Genomic DNA, 17,999 nt, shown 5'->3' on the forward strand with positions numbered 1-17,999 from the left:
CATAAGAAGCAACCCCTTGCCAGGCACAGTGGCTTACGCCTGTAATCCCAACACTTTGGGAGGCCAAGGCAGACGGATCACTTGAGACCAGGAGTTGAAGACCAGGCTAGCCAATAAGGCGAAGCCCCTCTCTAAAAAAAATATATATATACAAAAAGTAGCAGGGTGTGGTGGTGCACAGCTGTGATCCCAGCTACTCAGGAGGCTGAGGCATGAGGATCTCTTGAACCCACGAGGCGGAGGTTGCAGTGAGTCAAGATCACACCACTGCACTCCAGCCTGGGCGACAGAGCGAGACTCTGTCTCAAAAAACACCAAGACGTAACAAAGAAGCAACTCATCATCTTTTCAAGTTTGATCATGAGATTGTAGCAATTCAGTCCCATCTTCATGCTTGGCTTCTAATCCTAGTTCTTTTGTTATTTCCACCACATCTGCAATTCCTTCCTCCACTGAAGTCTTGAATCCCTCAAACTTATCCATGAGGGTGGAATTCACTTCTTCTAAACTCCTGCTAATGTGGATATTGTCACCTCCTCCCATGAACCCTGAATGTTCTTAATGGCTTCCAGAATGGCGAATTCTTTCCAGGAGGTTTTCAATTTACCTTGCCCAGATCCATCAGAGGAATCACTATCTATGGCAGCTACAGCCTCACAAAATGTATTTCTTAAATAATAAGACTTAAAAGTCTAAATTACTCCTTGATCCATGAACAGCAGAATGGATGTTTTATTTGCAGCCATGAAAACAACATTAATGTCTTTGTACATCTTCAGCAGAGCTCTTGGGTGACCAGGTGCATTGTCAATAAGCAATACTATTTTGAACAGAATCTTTTCTTTTTTCTGAGCAGGAGGTGTCAACAGTGGGCTTCAAATATTCAGCAAACCATCTTGTAAACAGATGTGCAGTCACCTAAGCTTTGTTGTTCCATTTCTAGAGCACAGGCAGAGTCGATTTAATGTAATTCTTTTTTTTTTTTTTTTTTTTTTTTTGAGATAGAGTTTCGTTCTTGTTGCCCAGGCTGGAGTGCGGTGGCGCAATCTCGGCTCACGGCACTGCCTCCTGGGTTCAAGCGATTCTCCTGTCCCAGCCTCCCAAGTAGCTGGGATTACAGGCATATGCCACCACACCTGGCTAATTTTTGTATTTTTAGTAGAGACAGGGTTTCATTATATTGGTCAGGCTGGTCTCGAACTCCTGACCTCAGGTGATCTGCCCACCTCAGCCTCCCAAAGTGCTGGGATTACAGGTGTGAGCCACCGCACCTGGCCGATTTAATGTAATTCTTAAGGGCCCTGGGATTTTCAGAATGGCAAAAGAGCATTAGTTTTAACTTCAAGTCACCAGCTGCATTACCCCGAACAAGAGTCAGCCTGTCCTTTGAAGCTTCAAAGCCAGGCATTAACTTCTCTCTAGCTATGAAAATCTTAGATAAGCCGGACACAGTGTTGGCTCATGCCTATAATCCTAGTACTTTGTTTTCTTGTTTGTTTGTTTGTTTGAGATGAAGTTTCACTGTTGTCACCCAGGCTGCAGTGCAGTGGCACGATCTCGCTTCACTGCAACCTCCACCTCCTGGGTTCAAGTGATTCTCCTGCCTCAGCCTCCTGAGTAGCAGGGATTACAGGCGTGCGCCACCATGCCCAGCTAATTTTTTGTATTTTTAGAAGAGATGGGGTTTCACCATGTTGGCCAGGCTGGTCTTAAACTCCTGACCTCAAGCGATCCACTGGCCTCAGCCTCCCGAAGTGCTGGGATTACAGGCATGAGCCATGGTGCGGGTCAACCCTTTTGGTCTTAAAGCTTGAAACTTACATTTACTTGATCTGAGTTTCTTCTTTAGGAAATGACCATCAGCCCTCTCAAAAAGTATGAAAGAACTGAAACTCACCAGATCATGGCATCTAGACAATGAAATGCCAGGCCCCTCATTCATCATGATTGCTTCCTTACCTTTCCCCCAAGTTCTTGTTTTCCCATACATGGTTACATTTGTTCCCTGCTATATAAGACCCTAACTTCAGTCGATCAGGGAGATGGATTTGAGACCAATCTCCCATCTCAGCCACAGCACCCAATTAAAGCCTTCTTCCTTGGCAATAATCGTGTCAGTGATTGGCTTTCTGTGCGGCAAGCAGCAGGACCTCGCCTGAACCCCTGCTGTTTTGGTAACAAGAACGGTGCTTGGCATTTGTTAAGCATTCCATAAGTGCTAACTGTTCTAATATCTCAGGGGCATCTCAAACATATAGAGCATTGTATAGGGAAAAGAGAGAGATCCGACTGTTACTGTGTCTACGTAGAAAAGGAAGACATAAGAAACTCCATTTTGATCTGTACTAAGAAAATTGTTTTGCCTTGAGATGCTGTTAATCCGTAAACTTTAGCCCCGACCCTGTGCTCACAGAAACATGTGCTGTATGGCATCAAGGTTTAAGGGATCTACGGCTGTGCAGGCTGTGCCTTGTTAACAATATGTTTATAGGTAGTATGCTTGGTAAAAGTCATCGCCATTCTCCAGTCTCGATTAACCAAGGGCACAATGCACTGCGGAAAGCCGCAGGGACCTCTGCCTAAGAAAGCCTGGGCATTGTCCAAAGTTTCCCTCCACTGAGACAGCCTGAGATGTGGCCTCGTGGGAAGGGAAAGACCTGACCGTCCCCCAGCCCAACACCCAAAAAAGGGTCTGTGCTGAGGAGGATTAGTAAAAGAGGAAGGCCTCTTACGGTTGAGATAAGAGGAAGGCCTCTGTCTCTTGCTTGTCCCTGGAAACAGAATGTCTCAGTGTAAAACCCGATCGTACATTTGTTCTATTCTGAGATAGAAGAAAACCGCCCTGTGGCTGGAGGCAAGATATGCTGGCGGCAATGCTGCTCTGTAATTTTTTACTACACTGAGTTGTTTGGGTGGAGAGAAGCATAAATCTAGCCTATGTACACATCCAGGCACAGTACCTTCCCTTGAACTTATTTGTGACATAGATTCCTTTGCTCACATGTTTTCCTGCTGACCTTCTCCCCACTATCACCCTGTTCTCCTGCTGCATTCCCCTTGCCGAGATAGTGAAAATAGTAATCAATAAATACTGAGGGAACTCAGAGACCAGTGCCAGTGCGGGTCCTCCGTATGCTGAGCGCTGATCCCCTGGGCCCACTGTTCTTTCTCTCTGTCTCTGTCTTATTTATTTTCTCAGTCTCTCGTCCCACCTGACGAGAAATACCCACAGGTGTGGAGGGGCAGGCCCCCTACAGCACTGGGGTGAAAGCTAAGATGAATTACAGAAAATAATGTCATTGCACATCTAAGTTTTTATTGACATTCGGTAACTGCTAGAATGTCCCAAGTGGACATTCTAGAGTCTCCTTACTTGCACCCTATAGAGTGGAAAAAAACAAACAAACAAAACCCACCTTCCCCATCTCAGTAAATAGCACAACTACACACCACCCACATGTTCAATCCAGAAACCTGGGAGCTGTCCTTGGTGTCTTCCTCTCCCTCACCACCATCTTCCCCCCTCCCCATCCCATTCCTCATCAAATCCTGTTGATTCGAACTCCAAAATACATCCCAAATCTATCTTTCTTTCCCTACTTCCACAGCCACCTTCCAGTCATGTGACCATCATGCCTCAGTTGAATGTCTGCAATAGCTTCCTCATTTTGCCGCTTCTCCTCTGCTTCCCCTCTAATCTGCCTCATACCTTCTTCTACACAGCCAAATAGTCCTTTAAAAATGTAAATCGGGGCCGGGTGCGGTGGGTCACGCCTGTAATCCCAGCACTTTGGGAGGCCGAGGCGGGCGGATCACGAGGTCAGGAGATTGAGTCCATCCTGGCTAACACAGTGAAACCCCGTCTCTACTAAAACTACAAAAAATTAGGCGGGTGTGGTGGTGGGCACCTGTAGTCCCAGCTACTCGGGAGGCTGAGGCAGGAGAATGGCGTGAACCCGGGAGGTGGAGCTTGCAGTGAGCCGAGATCGCACCACTGCACTCCAGCCTGGGCGACAGAGCAAGACTCCGCCTCAAAAAAAAAAAAAATGTAAACCGGGCAGGGCATGGTGGCTCATGCCTGTAATCCCAGTACTTTGGGAGGCTGAGGCATGCAGATCACATGAGATCAGGAGTTCAAGACCAGCCTGGCCAAGATGGTGAAACCTCATCTTTACTAAAAATACAAAAATTAGCCGGGAGCCTATAATCCCAGCTACTCGGAAGACTGAGGCAGAGAACTGCTTGAACCCAGGAGGTGGAGGTTGCAGTGAGCTGAGATGGCGCCAGTGCACTCCAGCCTAGGAGACAGAGCGAGGCTCCATCTCAAAAAAAACAAAAAAAGTAAATCGGCTAGGCATGGTGGCTCACGCCTGTAATCCCAGCACTTTGGGAGGCCAAGGTGGGCAGATCACTTGAGGTCAGGAGTTTGAGATCAGCCTGGCCAACATGGTGAAACCCCGTCTCTACTGAAAATACAAAAAATTAGCCAGGCATGGTGGCTCACACTTGTTGTCCCAGCTACTCAGGAGGCTGAGGCAGGAGAATCACTTGAACCTAGGAGGTGGAGGTTGCAGTGAGCCGAAATTGCACTATTGCACTCCAGCCTAGGTGACAAGAGCAAAACTCCATCTCAAAAATAAAAATGAAAATAAATAAAAATGTAAATCACGGTGGTGTGCACCTGTAGTCCCATCTAGTCCAGAGGCTGAGGAGGGAAGATTGTTTGAGCCCAGGAGTTCAAGGCCAGACTGGGCAAAATAGTGAGACCCCCATCTCTAAAACTAAAATAAATAAATATGTAAAATTAGCCAGTGTGGTGGTATACACCCGTAGTCCCAGCTACTCAGGAGGCTAAGGCAGGAGAATCACTTGAGCCAGGAAGTTGGAGGCTATAATGAGCTATGATTGTTTTAATGCACTTCACACTCCAGCCTGGATATGACAATGCAAGACCCTGTCTCTTTAAAAAAAAAAAAAAAAGAGGCTGGGTTCGGTGGCTCACACCTGTAAACACTTTGGGAGGCTGAGGCAGGAGAATCACTTGAGCTCAGAAGTTTGAGACCAACCGGGTTATGTGGTGAAACCCCGTCTCTACAGAAAAATACAAAAATTAGGCTGGGCGTGGTGGCACACACCTGTAATCCCACCTACTTGGGAGGTGGAGGCAGGAGAATTGCTTGAATTCGGGAGGCGGAGGCTGTAGTCAGCTGAGATCGTGCCACTGCACTCCAGCCTGGGTGATAGAGCAAGACTCCTGTGTTGCCTCCTCCTGGACTTGTCCATCTTGGCCCCTCCAGACATTTCCCTCCCTGGTCATCAGCATGATCTTTTAACAACATAAAATATGCTTCTATGTTAATCTATTTTTTTTTTTTGTACATTTTCCTGTTTTTCTGGGCTCTGTGTTCTGGGGTCTCAAACAAACAAGATTAGCCAGGTGTGGTGGCATGCACCTGTAGTCCAGCTACTTGGGAGGCTGAGGTGGGAGGATCTCTTGAGTCCAGGAGGCAGAGGTTGCAGTGAGCCGAGATCCTGCCACTGCACTCCAGCCTGGGCAACAGAGCCAGACTCTGTCTCAAAAAAAAAAAAAAAAAGAAAAGAAAAAGAAAAGGAAAGTCAGTTGGTTGTGGACCAATATGTATGGCATTCTAGCAGTTACCGAATGTCAATAACAAACTTAAATGTGCAATGACATTATTTTCTGTAATTCATCTTAGTGTCCATCCTCGATGCTCTATTCTGCAGAAGCAGCTGGAAACAAATTTTTTTTTTTTTTTTTTGAGATGGAGTCTCGCTCTGTCACCCAGGCTGGAGTGCAGTAACTCAATCTCGGCTCACTGCAACCTCCACGTCTCAGATACAAGCAATTCTCCTAACTTAGCCTCCCAAGTAGCTGGGATTACAGGTGGGTGCCACCACACTGGCTAATTTTTGTATTTTTAGTAGAGACGGGGTTTCACCATGTTGGGCAGGCTGGTCTCGAACTCCTGACCTCAAGTGATCCACCTGCCTCAGCCTCCCAAAGTGCTGGGATTACAGACGTGACAATCACAGCCGGCCTGGAAACAAGTTTAACCTCAGTCCTCCTGAGACTGGGCCACAGTTCCTGCATACTCAACAAGGCCAGATTTGCTTAGAGAGGAGGGAGCCTGCAGGGAGTTGTACAGCATCCAGCCCTCAAGCAGCAATGACAAGACATCCATCATCCTGTGTCAACAGCCCCTCCAGTTCCGCAGGCTGCACTGTGTCTGCTCTGAACCTGGGAAACAGAGGAATATTTTGCAAGCTGCTTATGGTCCTGCCGGCCTGGCAGGCTCATGAGCCATTCTTCTCTGGGGACCCTGCCAAGAAGCAGGTGGCAGACCTTCCTTCCATTCTTGGCCAAGATACTGTCTCTGCTGAGGCATTCCCTTCCCTTAAGGGCTTTAGCTTTTGAAACACATAAACCAGCTTCTCCACTCTTAGGTCCAGCCGTATGCATCCCCCGGGGCAATGAGCCCAGAACCCAGAACACAGAAAAATAGGAAAATGTACAAAAGAAGAAAAATGATTAACATAGAAGCATATTTTACGTTGTTAAAAGATCATGCTGATGACCAGGGACGGAAATGTCTAGAGGGGCCAAAATGGACAAGTCCAGGAGGAGGTGGCAAGGCAGAGGAGAGATAAGGCCCTAGAAATGGAGGGTGCTGGATAGAAATCAGAGCTTGACCAGGCCCGGTGGCTCAGGACTGTAATCCCAGCACTTCCGGAGGCTGAGGCCAGAGGCTCGCTTGAGCCCAGGAGTTTGAGACCAGCCTAGGATACATGGTGAAACCCCATCTCTACCAAAAATACAAAAATTAGCCGGGCAAGGTGGCATGTGCCTCTGGTCCCAGCTACTGGGGAGACTGTGGTGGAAGGATCACCTGAGCCCAGGAAGTTGAGGTTGCAGTGGCTAATACTGCACCACTGCACTCCAGCCTTGGCAACAGAGTGAGACTCTGTCTCAAAAAATAATAAAAAAATTAAAATGGGCAACAGAGTGAGACCCTGTCTCAAAAAGTAATAATAAAATTAAAATTAAATTAAAAATTAGGCCAGGCGTGGTGGCTCACGCCTGTAATCCCAGCACTTTGGGAAGCAGAGGCAGGCAGATTACCTGAGGTCAGGAGTTCGAGACCAGCCTGGCCAACATGGTGAAACCCCAGCTCTACTAAAAATACTAAAATTAGCCAGGTGTGGTGGCACACACCTGTAATCCCAGTTACTTGGGAGGCTGAGGCACGAGATAATCATTTGGACCCAGGAGGTAGAGGTTGCAGTGAGCCAAGATTTCACCACTGCACTCCAGCCTGGACAACAGAGTAAGACTCTGTCTCTAAATAAATAAATAAGCAAATAAATAAAATTTAAAAAGGAATCAGAGCTATTTAAGGGATAAAAATAAACAGAACCTGTGGGGCGCGGTGGTTCATGCCTGTAATCCCAGCACTTCGGGAGGCCGAGGCAGGTGGATCACGAGGTCAAGAGATGGTGACCATCCTGGCCAACATGGTGAAACCCCATCTCTACTAAAAATACAAAAAAATTAGCTGGGTGTGGTGGTGCATGCCTGTGGTCCCAGCTATTTAGGAGGCTGAGGCAAGAGAATCATTTGAATCTGAGAGGCAGAGATTGCACTGAGCTGAGATTGCACCACTGCATTCCAGCCTGGGCAACAGAGCAAGACTCCGTCTCAAAAAAATAAAGACACCAGGGCCAGGCGCGGTGGCTTACTCCTGTAATCCCGGCACTTTGGAAGGCCAAGGCAGGCGGATCACGAGGTCAGGAGTTCAAGACCAGGCTGGCCAACATAGTGAAACCCCATCTCTACTAAAAATACAAAAATTAGCTGGGCATGGTGGCTCATGCCTGTAGTCCCAGCTACTCAGGAGGCTGAGGCAGGAGAATTGCTGGAACCCAGTAGGCAGAAGTGGCAGTGAGCCGAGATCATGCCATTGCACTCCAGCTTGGGCAACAGAGTGAGACTTCATCTCAAAATAAATAAATAAAAGCCAGGCGCAGTGGCTTATGCCTGTAATCCCAGCACTTTGGGAGGCCGAGGCGGGCGGATCACAAGGTCAGGAGATCGAAACCATCCTGGCTAACATGGTGAAACCCCATCTCTACTAAAAATACAAAAAAATTAGCCAGGCATGGTGGTGAGCGCCTGTAGTCCCAGCTACTCGGGAGGTTGAGGCAGGAGAATGGTGTGAACCCAGGAGGCGGAGCTTGCAGTGAGCCGAGATCGCGCCACTGCACTCCAGCCTGGGGGACAGAGCGAGACTCTGCCTCATAAAATAATAATAAAAATAAATAAATAAATAAATAAAATAAAGACACCAAAATGCAGACAGAGGAGACTGAGCTGTATCCTGCAGGCAAGTGGGGTAGAGGTTGCTGGGTGTCAAAATACACAGACTCTCTCACCATCCTCCATTCATTCCAAAAAGGAAGGTGTCCTCACCCTGCCACTTTAAGAATCACACCTGTAATCCCAGCACTTAGAGAGGCCGAGGCAGGAGGATCATTTGAGCCCAGGAGTTTGAGACCAGCCTGGGCAACAACAGCCAGACCCTGTCTCAATAAAAAAGAAAAAAGAAAGAATCTGTACATGTGATGAGACTGTTCCTGGGAGACACTGGGTCTTCCACAGAATCAGGAGGCAGGAAAAAATAGTTGACAACCAGTGGGGCACAGTGGCTCATGCCTGTAATCCCAGCACTTTGGGAGTCCGAGGCGGGTGGATCACCTGAGGTCAGGAGTTCGAGACCAGCCTGGCCAATACGGTGAAACCCTGTCTCTACTAAAAATACAAAAATAGCTGGGCGTGGTGGTGCGTGCCAGTAATCCCAGCTACTCTGAAGACTAAGGCAGGAGAATCGCTTGAACCTGGGAGGTGGAGGTTGCAGTGAGCCAAGATCGTGCCACTGCACTCCTGCCTGGGTGACAGAGCGAGACTCCATCTCAAAAAAAAAAAATTGACAACTGTTACTGTCAGCAGGGCCTGTTGGAGGTTAGGGAGCAGAGGGAGCAGTGACTGGAAGCAGGAGAATCTGTGGGGCTGGTGGGAATCTGTGGACAACCCGTGGGAAGGCTTGGTGGGCAGCAGGTGCGGGTGAGGCAGGGAGGTGGCAGAGAGAGCTCGTGGAGATGTTCTGGATACCAGAGCCCTGGCCTGATCTTGTACCGTCCCCACCTTCTCTGGATGACTGGGGCCAACCTAACCCGTTCCGAAGAAAATAAATACTCGGACATAATCCTTTGTTGTGAGACTGATTAATTTGTTGTTTTGTTCACGGCTGCGTCTAGGAAGGTGCTTGGCGCGCAGTGAGAGGCTCTAATGGATCTGGGCTTGTTGAAGCAAGGCAGGAAGGAGCCAGTGTTCTCAAAGTGTTGGGTGAGTAGTAGGGGAGGCGCAGCCGGCAGCAGACCTGCAGGGATTACCATTCCCACGTGGGAAAGGTTGCTGTGTGCGGATTAAACAAAATAATGTATATGAAAATCCCAGCTGCTTAATACATCAACTCAGGTTCAAAATCTGGGAGGAGAGAAGCTGGGCTGATGTGGGGGTTGAGATGGGAGGAGGTTTCGAGCGGAGTCACATAGGGGCCCCCCAGGGACAGCCCCACGGGAAAGCTCCAGGGGTCTTCCGGGAAGCCCCGACTGGTGCCAGCACAGCTGACACTCCTGCCCCACCCGGCTGGCCAGCAGGAATTTGCCCCATGACCTCCCCTGGCAAGCTGCTGTCACCATGGCGACCGGCCACAAAACAAGCAGCCTGATTGTCCCTGCTCAGCGGGGCAGGTGAAACCCTGGCCACGTGACCGATACTGGGCCAGGTGCGGTTAAGGGACACCCGCCACCTCCCCTCCTTAACCCATTCAATGCCACCGCGCCACCTAGGCGCAGTGTCCCGGCCGCCTCAGGCCGCACCCCTTCGGCCCTTGGTCCCCACGGCCTGAAGGGTGGTGATGAAATACACGGAGCACTGCGTTAGGAGTCAGTGAAGGAAAGAATCCGGGCTGTGCACTGGCTGAGTGACCTGGAGCTGGGTTACTTCGCCGTCCAAGCCTCTCTTTCCTCATCAGCAGAATAAGGATGGCACCCTCCCACTTCACAGGAAGCCTGGGAACACGGATGGGGCAGTGTACACTTGACCTCCAAAGAGCTATAGTCCATTTCACCTCCCACCTTCACCTCCACATGTCAGGGGCTCCGGAAGTCCTCCCCTCTGGCCTCCCCTAGAAGGAGGCCTTCACCAACCAACAGCACGCTTCCTGGCCTGTTCCTAACAAGCTGAGAGGGCTGGGCAGCCCCCAGGATGACACCACCCCCAGATCCCTTCCCAGGTAGCAACGACCCCTCCCCTGCCCCCACCACTTTCTCTGGAATGTTCAAGTGGAAACATCAAACCAACTGGTTTTTCTGCTTGCCTTCATCAGCCACCTGATCAGGGCTGGGGCCCAGGACTCTGAGTAAATATCTCAAGGCTGCTTCTGCCCCTAGATGTGGGGATCTTGGGCCAGGCTGAGATTACCTGGTGGAGGGTGGGGTGTGTGGCAGGGATCAATTTGAAAGCACCTTTGAGGCCAGGCACAGTGGCTCATGCCTGTAATCCCAGCACTTTGGGAGGTCGAGGCAGGAGGATCACCTGAGGTCAGGAGTTCGAGATCAGCCTGCCCAACAAGGTGAAACTCAGTCTCTACTAAAAATACAAAAATTAGCCGGGCATGGTGGCGCATACATGTAATCCCAGCTACTTGGGAGGCTGCAAAAGAGAATCGCTTGAACCCGGGAGGTAGAGGTTGCAGTGAGCTGAGATTGTCCCACTACACTCCAGCATAGGCAACAGAGAGACTCTCTCAAAACAAACAAACAAAAAAAAGCACCTTTGAAATACTATTGTTCTGAATCTTCAACCCCCACGCCCTTCACCCACCAACTCTAGAAAAACACCCACCAACTCTAGAAAAACACCCTCCAAGGACCCCTCCCAGGCCTGGGACCAGCCCCCATCCAGGGCTCAGATGTCCTCATCACTCCCCTAATTACTATGCGGGAAACATGATCACACCACCTGGTGTGCTTAGAGTCCTCGGTGACCTCAGCCCTCCTCAGATTGGAACCAAACACCTCAGGGTCCCATTAAGCAGGAGATGGAGCTTTACAGAGTTAGGACACATCCTCAGCTTGGCCAGCATGGTGAAACCCTGTCTCTACCAAAAACAGAAAAAAATCAGCCAGGTGTGGTGGTGCGCGCCTGTAGTCCCAGCTACTCGGGAGGCTGAGGCATGAGAACTGCTTGAACCCGGGAGGTAGAGGTTGCAGTGAGCCAGGTTCCAGCCTCCATGACAGAGCCAGACCCTGTCTCAAAAAAAAAAAAAAAATTAATGGCCAGGCGCAGTGGCTCACACCTGTAATCCCAGCATTTTGGGAGGCCGAGGCGGGCGGATCACCTGAGGTCGGGAGTTTGAACCAGCCTGACCAACGTGGAGAAACCCCGTCTCTACTAAAAATACAAAATTAGCTGGCGTAGTGGCGCATGCCTGTAATCCCAGCTACTCGGGAGGCTGAGGCAGGAGAGTCGCTTGAACCCAGTAGGTGGAGGTTGTGGTGAGCCAAGATCGCACCATTGCACTCCAGCCTGGGCAACAAGAGCAAAACTCCGTCTCAAAATATAATAGTAATAATTAATTAATTATTTTTTTAAAAAAAGAGGACTCATCCTGTAGGTCCTGGACCGCCCTAAGGAGGTGGGGGAGGGGTCAGTGTAAGACTAGCTGGCCCAGGTGTCATATCCGGGAGGGCCACTAACCCAGCCACCCGCAGGACTTCCACATAAGCATTTATCAGTGCCCTGAAGCTCTTGATGACTATTACCACTTTGCACCAGATGAACAAGACATAGCTCCCGCTGTGGACACACAGGGAGGGCCGCCTCTATAATACTACACAGCAGCCTCTGAGAAATGCTTCCAGAACATTCCATGAAAGAGATTAGTTTTAACTCAGAAAGTCTGGGAAGGCTTGAGGAGGAGGCAGCAGTTATACAATGCCTTAAAAGGCCTATAGCTGAGGCCAGGCATGGTGGAGCACACCTGTAATTCCAGCTACTCAGGGGGCTGAGGCAGGAGGATCAGTTGAGTCTGGGAGTTCCAGACCAGCCTGAAACTGTCCCCTTGCTATGCCTAGAATATAGTAAGGCCCTATCTCTACAAAACAGAAAAAAATTAGCCAGACATGGTGGTGCACATCTATGGTCCCAGCTACTCGGGAGGGTGAGGCAGGAAGATTGCCTGGGCCCGGGGGGAAGAGGTTGCAGTGAGCCGTGATTGTGCCACTGCAGTCCAGCCTGGGTGACGCAGTGAAACCCTGTCTCAGAAAAAATAAAATAAAAGCCATTTACCTGAGACGGGAAGGTCGCTTGAGGCCAGGAGCTGGAGACCAGCTTGGGCAAGGTAGCAAGACCCCTTCTCTAAAAAAAATTTTGTTGGGCCAGGTGTGGTGGCTCATGCCTGTAATCTCAGCACTTTGAGCCCAGGAGTTCGAGACCAGCCTGGGCAACATAGCAAGCCCCCGCTTCTATTTTTAAAAAAAAATTTTTTTTTTTTGAGATGGAGTCTCGCTCTGTCACTGAGGCTGGAATGCAGTGGCAAGATCTCGGCTCACTGCAACCTCCATCTCCTAAGTTCACACGATTCTCCTGCCTCAGCCTCCCCAGTAGCTGGGATTACAGGGCCGTGCCACCACCCACGGCAATTTTTTTTTTTTAAACGGAGTCTGTCTCCGTCCGGTAGGCTGGTGTGCAGTGGCATGATTTCCGCCCATTGCAACCTCCGCCTCCTGAGTTCAAGCGATTCTCCTGCCTTAGCCTCCCGAGTAGCTGGGATTACAGGCACCCGCCACCACGCCCAGCTGATTTTTGTATTTTTAGTAAAGACGGGGTTCCACCATATTGGCCAGGGTGGTCTCCAACTCCTGGCCTCAGGTGATCTGCCCACCTCAGCCTCCCAAAGTGCCGGGATTACAGGCGTGAGCCACCGCACCCGGTCTAAAAAAAAAAATTGTAACCATGATTCAGTAAAAAAAAAAAAAAAAAAAAAAAAAAATTAGTCTGCGCCTGTAGTCCCAGATTCTCGGGAGGCAAAGGCGGGAGGATCGCTTGAGCCCAGGAGGTCGAGGCTGCAGTGAGCTACGGTCGCGTCACTGCACTCCGGCCTGGGCGAGGGTAAGACCCCCCACCAAAAAAAAGTATAGGACTCGGGCAACTGGCTATCTGGAAGACAGACAGCACCCCAGCAGGAGGTGGGGTGTGGAGAAGACCTTGAAAGGCAGGGTGCCTGATAGGGGAGTATGAGAATGGGGAGTATGGGCAGAAAAGCAGGTGGGATCAGACTGGGGGAGCCTTCCCCAAATGTAAAAGGGACGAAGGGGCTTGGGGAAGAGCTCTAGAGTGCCCCCGAGCTCCTTCTAGATCGACGACTCCAGGATGGGTGGGTGTCCGTGCTCCGCCCAACCTGCCCGGGCCCCCGGCAGTGGAGCACGGCGCCACCACACTGGCGCTCCGCCGCCCAGAGCCACCCTGGCGCCGCTCGCCCCCGCCGGCGGCACAGAAACGATGGCAGCCACCCAGGTCAGTGAGCGATGGCAGGTGCGGGGCGGGAACCGAGCCCTAAGCTGCAACCAGAACCGAGCACGCACAGAGCGGCGCAGACCGAATTCCCAGATTCTACGCACCGCGGCGCTTCGCGAGGGGAGGGGCAAGCACCGCGGGTTGCCCAGCCTAGGGCGAGGCCAGGTGCGGCGCTCAGGGCGACCCGCGCAAGACCTGCGGGGATTACGTAATGGCGTAAGGGGCGGGGATGGAGGCGGGGCCGGACTGTTCTCGGGGATACGTAAGGAAACGGGACCGAGGGCGGAGAATCCCGCGATGGGGGCGGGGAGAGGGCGGGGCTCAAGTCGGAACTGGGCGGGGCTGAAGACGGAAATGGGCGGGGCTGCGAGCTAGGGCGGGAGAAGGAGCGCGGGGAGGACGTACTTTGTGAGATGCGAGCCGGCCAACAGCTTGCAAGCATGCTCCGCTGGACCCGAGCCTGGAGGCTCCCGCGTGAGGGACTCGGCCCCCACGGCCCTAGCTTCGCGAGGGTGCCTGTCGCACCCAGCAGCAGCAGCGGCGGCCGAGGGGGCGCCGAGCCGAGGTCAGTCAAGGGCACCGGGCGGGAGGCCATCCTCAGTCCTCCTTTTCCTGCCGGGCCCCGACGGCCCCATCTCCTCCCTTTGGGCCTGTCACCTCCCAGGCCTCTCCCCCAAAGCTCTTTCCCCCTACCCCTTTCCCCGTCTCCGCCGGCTCAGACCCTGACCTCGATCCTTCCCCTGCCAGGCCGCTTCCGCTTTCCTACAGGCTTCTGGACGGGGAGGCAGCCCTCCCGGCCGTCGTCTTTTTGCACGGGCTCTTCGGCAGCAAAACTAACTTCAACTCCATCGCCAAGATCTTGGCCCAGCAGACAGGCCGTAGGGTGAGCTTTCGAGTGGGCGGGGCTCCTTTGGGGCTGGGCGGGAGTGGGCGGGGCCTGAGAGGAGGCAGGGCAGGGGGTCCCGCTTCTCACGCTCACTTCCAGATCCCTCACTCTGAGTATGGACCCTGAACGGCAACCCCATTTATTCCCTCACGTTGCCATCTTCATTAATTCATGTTGTAGATCTCCATCGGGGCTGGCCCATGCCTAGGCGCCTGCACCCTTTCCATGAAGGGGCCTGCTTGTTCACTAGGGATGACCGGGAGCTCACCACCTCTTATGGCAGCCCATTCTTCTGTGCTCCTACTGTTGGAAATTCCTGGAGTCTCCTTCCTGGCATTCTCCGAGATTGCCACCCAGCCAGGCCAGCCCTTCAGAGACGTGGTCACAACCCTGGGGCCTGCTCTTCTCTGGCAGAGTGGCCCCAGGTTCTTCATCTGGGCCTCCTAGGTCTGGAAACTGGGCCCTTCCCCTCCACAGGGTGTATCCCCAGGCTCTCCACACCTTTGACCTGCTGTCCCTACAAGCCTTTGGCTGTCTACCCCCAGAATGGGGATATCAACGCAGCCCCGTCTCACCCCACTCCCCAGGTGCTGACGGTGGATGCTCGTAACCACGGTGACAGCCCCCACAGCCCAGACATGAGCTACGAGATCATGAGCCAGGACCTGCAGGACCTTCTGCCCCAGCTGGGCCTGGTGCCCTGCGTCGTCGTTGGCCACAGCATGGGAGGAAAGACAGCCATGCTGCTGGCACTACAGAGGGTGAGCCGCCCATGTCTGGGGCCTCCTCCCATTCAGTATATATCCTGAGGGCCCTGCAGGCAACCTGGGACTCACATGGTCGTTGGATGACCAAGTTCAGGCTCCAGGAGCCGTGCCTGAGACTCCCTATGTCTGCCTAAGACTGGTCCCAGTTCGGTTCTCTCCCACAGCCAGAGCTGGTGGAACGTCTCATTGCTGTAGATATCAGCCCAGTGGAAAGCACAGGTGTCTCCCACTTTGCAACCTACGTGGCAGCCATGAGGGCCATCAACATCGCAGATGAGCTGCCCCGCTCCCGTGCCCGAAAACTGGCGGATGAACAGCTCAGTTCTGTCATCCAGGTGATACACCCAAGGTGCCCCGGATGGTATTGTAGACCAGGACCTGTCAAGGGAAGAGTGGCACCCCCAGACCGCACAAGGAACCCCCCCCAACTGCTGCACCCCCACAGGACATGGCCGTGCGGCAGCACCTGCTCACTAACCTGGTAGAGGTAGACGGGCGCTTCGTGTGGAGGGTGAACTTGGATGCCCTGACCCAGCACCTAGACAAGATCTTGGCTTTCCCACAGAGGCAGGAGTCCTACCTCGGGCCAACACTCTTTCTCCTTGGTGGAAACTCCCAGTTCGTGCAGTAAGCTAGCCTGGGTAGTAGGAGGGGCATGCTTTACTCGCCCAGGCCCCGGCCTGGGGACCCTACCAGGGGAGGCCTTGGGTGTGGAAGGGGGGTGGCTGAGAGGCCAGAAATACCACCGGGCATATGGGCTCACACAGCTCTCTCCATTTCTCCCCGTTCTGCTTCCACGTGTCTCTTTCACTCCTCCTCATCCCACTTTCACCCGTTTTTGATGGCCATCGCTGCGATGCACAGTCCCAGCCACCACCCTGAGATTATGCGGCTCTTCCCTCGGGCCCAGATGCAGACGGTGCCGAACGCTGGCCACTGGATCCACGCTGACCGCCCACAGGACTTCATAGCTGCCATCCGAGGCTTCCTGGTCTAAGAGTTGCTGGCAAGAAGATGGCCGGGCGTGGTGGCTCATGCCTGTAATTCCAGCACTTTGGGAGGCTGAGGCGGGAGGATGACTTGAGGCCAGGAGTTGGAGACCAGCCTGACCAACATGGTGAAACCCTGTCTACTAAAAATACAAAAATTAGCCTGGCGTGGTGGTGCACACCTGTAATCCCAGCTACTCGGGAGGCTGAGGCAGGAGAATCACTTGAACCCGGGAGGCAGAGGTTGCAATGAGCCGAGATCACACCACTACACTCCAGCCTAGGCAACAGAGCAAGACTCTGTCTCAAAAAAAACAAAACAAAAAGGAGGCACAAAACCCCAGGCTTCAAGTCTCTGCAGCCTGCTCCACATTTGGGCACAGAAGGACTCAGACAGGCACTGCGTGGGCACGAGGTTTTACAGGGGTGGTCAGACCTCAGGCTTTAATGAATAAAGACACTACTCCCAAAGTCCTGGGCTGAGGTCTGTGTCACCACCAACGTCCCCGACCCAGGGAGAATCTGGATCGGGGGGTGCTGGCAGCTCCAGGGTCCACGTGGGCTCCCCGAGTACCCTTGGCCTCTCTCTGCAGCTGATTCTGGACCTGCTGCCACACCAGCTGCTGCACGTCCTCCTGTGGACAGGAGAGCAGGTTCAAGGCTGAGCCTGTGCCCTCTTTCCCCACACCTCCCAGGCCCTGATGGCATTCCCCTACCTCCCAGGCCTCCAGCTCCCGCCTCAGCCTCAGTTTCTCCTCCAGGACCTCCAGCAGCTGGGCCTCCATGGCGTGTAGCCTGGCTTTGCACCTCTGCAGCTCCGCCTCCACCGCCTGCTTCCTGTGGGTGGCAGAGAGAGTAGCTGAGGCTCGGACCCTGTGGGTCTGGTTGTGAGGTCCTGGGGGTGGACGAGTATGGCCACAGCCCCCGCCTCAGTGAAGGGCAGCTGGTTGTGTGGCTTTCCTTCCAGAATGCCTGACTAGCCCCCTGCTCCTCCATTAGCAGGACAAGGCCCTGCAGGGGAGCCCCCAACTCCCCTCCCAGCCCCCAAAAGCAGCTTCCCCTTACTTGGCAATGGCTTCATCCCGTTCCTGGAGGACTTGGTCCAGGGAGGGTTCTGTCCGGGTGTCCCCCAGTGCTCCAGCCGCCTGGTACTCTGGGCTGTGTCGCAGGGTGACAGAGGAGGAGGCAGCGACCAAGTCTTGTCTGGAAGAGGTGTCTCACTCTGGGCCCTCCCGCCTTGGCCTCGGCTTTGATGTTGCTGTCCGGTGGAGAGGCGGCTGAGGTGCTCTGTACCTGCCCCTGCTGCTGCCCCAGTCTCATGGACCTATGGAAAGGAAGAGGAGGTGGATGGTGTGGCCACTGCCTGGCCTCAATGCAAGCAGCGTGGGCAGGGTATTTGGACCTCCAGGGAGCAAAGAATTCTCACCCAGTCATCAGGGAAGGACGAGGCAGCTGTGTTCAGAAGAACACTTACCCTCAAGGGCCGGGACTCAGGGTGGCCTGGTGACTGGGACTCTTGGCAGCTGGGTGGAGCAAGCGAAAGACATGGCCCTTTGCCCTCCCTTCCCAGCAAGGCACTCCCTGGCAGGCCCCACCCCTGGCAGGCCAAGGAGGAAGGCCTGCTGCACCCTAGAAACTTCCGGCCAGGCCCAGAGCACACTCAGCCCCCTTCCTCCCTTCACCGCAAGAGGGTGCTCTAC

The 17,999-nt window shown here is 52.9% G+C and overlaps 1 protein-coding gene and 1 long non-coding RNA gene across 4 annotated transcripts; one reads left to right on the top strand and one right to left on the bottom strand.

Moving 5' to 3' along the window:
• The first annotated feature begins 13,990 nt into the window (after positions 1–13,990).
• ABHD11 (abhydrolase domain containing 11) lies at positions 13,991–16,770 on the top strand. 3 transcript variants are annotated; one of them, XM_016945286.2, is made up of 6 exons: positions 13,991–14,222; positions 14,405–14,540; positions 15,131–15,304; positions 15,475–15,645; positions 15,756–15,937; positions 16,175–16,770. In XM_016945286.2, exons 1-6 carry the CDS (start codon positions 14,071–14,073, stop codon positions 16,305–16,307), a joined length of 948 nt encoding a protein of 315 aa, XP_016800775.1. In that variant the 5' UTR covers positions 13,991–14,070; the 3' UTR covers positions 16,308–16,770. The 3 variants fall into 3 exon arrangements, with proteins under 3 accessions (XP_016800775.1, XP_016800780.1, XP_016800776.1); XM_016945287.4 differs by lacking the exon at positions 15,475–15,645 and having other exon boundaries at positions 14,013–14,222; XM_016945291.4 differs by lacking the exons at positions 15,475–15,645; positions 15,756–15,937 and having other exon boundaries at positions 14,010–14,222.
• Positions 16,771–16,863: 93 nt separating this feature from the next.
• On the bottom strand, positions 16,864–17,795 carry ABHD11-AS1 (ABHD11 antisense RNA 1 (tail to tail)). The gene is given in 4 exon segments (NR_132631.2): positions 16,864–16,934; positions 17,016–17,136; positions 17,365–17,623; positions 17,774–17,795. It is a non-coding gene; the product is annotated as an ABHD11 antisense RNA 1 (tail to tail) (long non-coding RNA).
• Positions 17,796–17,999: the final 204 nt, after the last annotated feature.

This window comes from Pan troglodytes, chromosome 6 (genome assembly GCF_028858775.2).
Source record: "Pan troglodytes isolate AG18354 chromosome 6, NHGRI_mPanTro3-v2.0_pri, whole genome shotgun sequence".
NCBI classification, from domain to species: Eukaryota; Metazoa; Chordata; class Mammalia; order Primates; family Hominidae; genus Pan; species Pan troglodytes.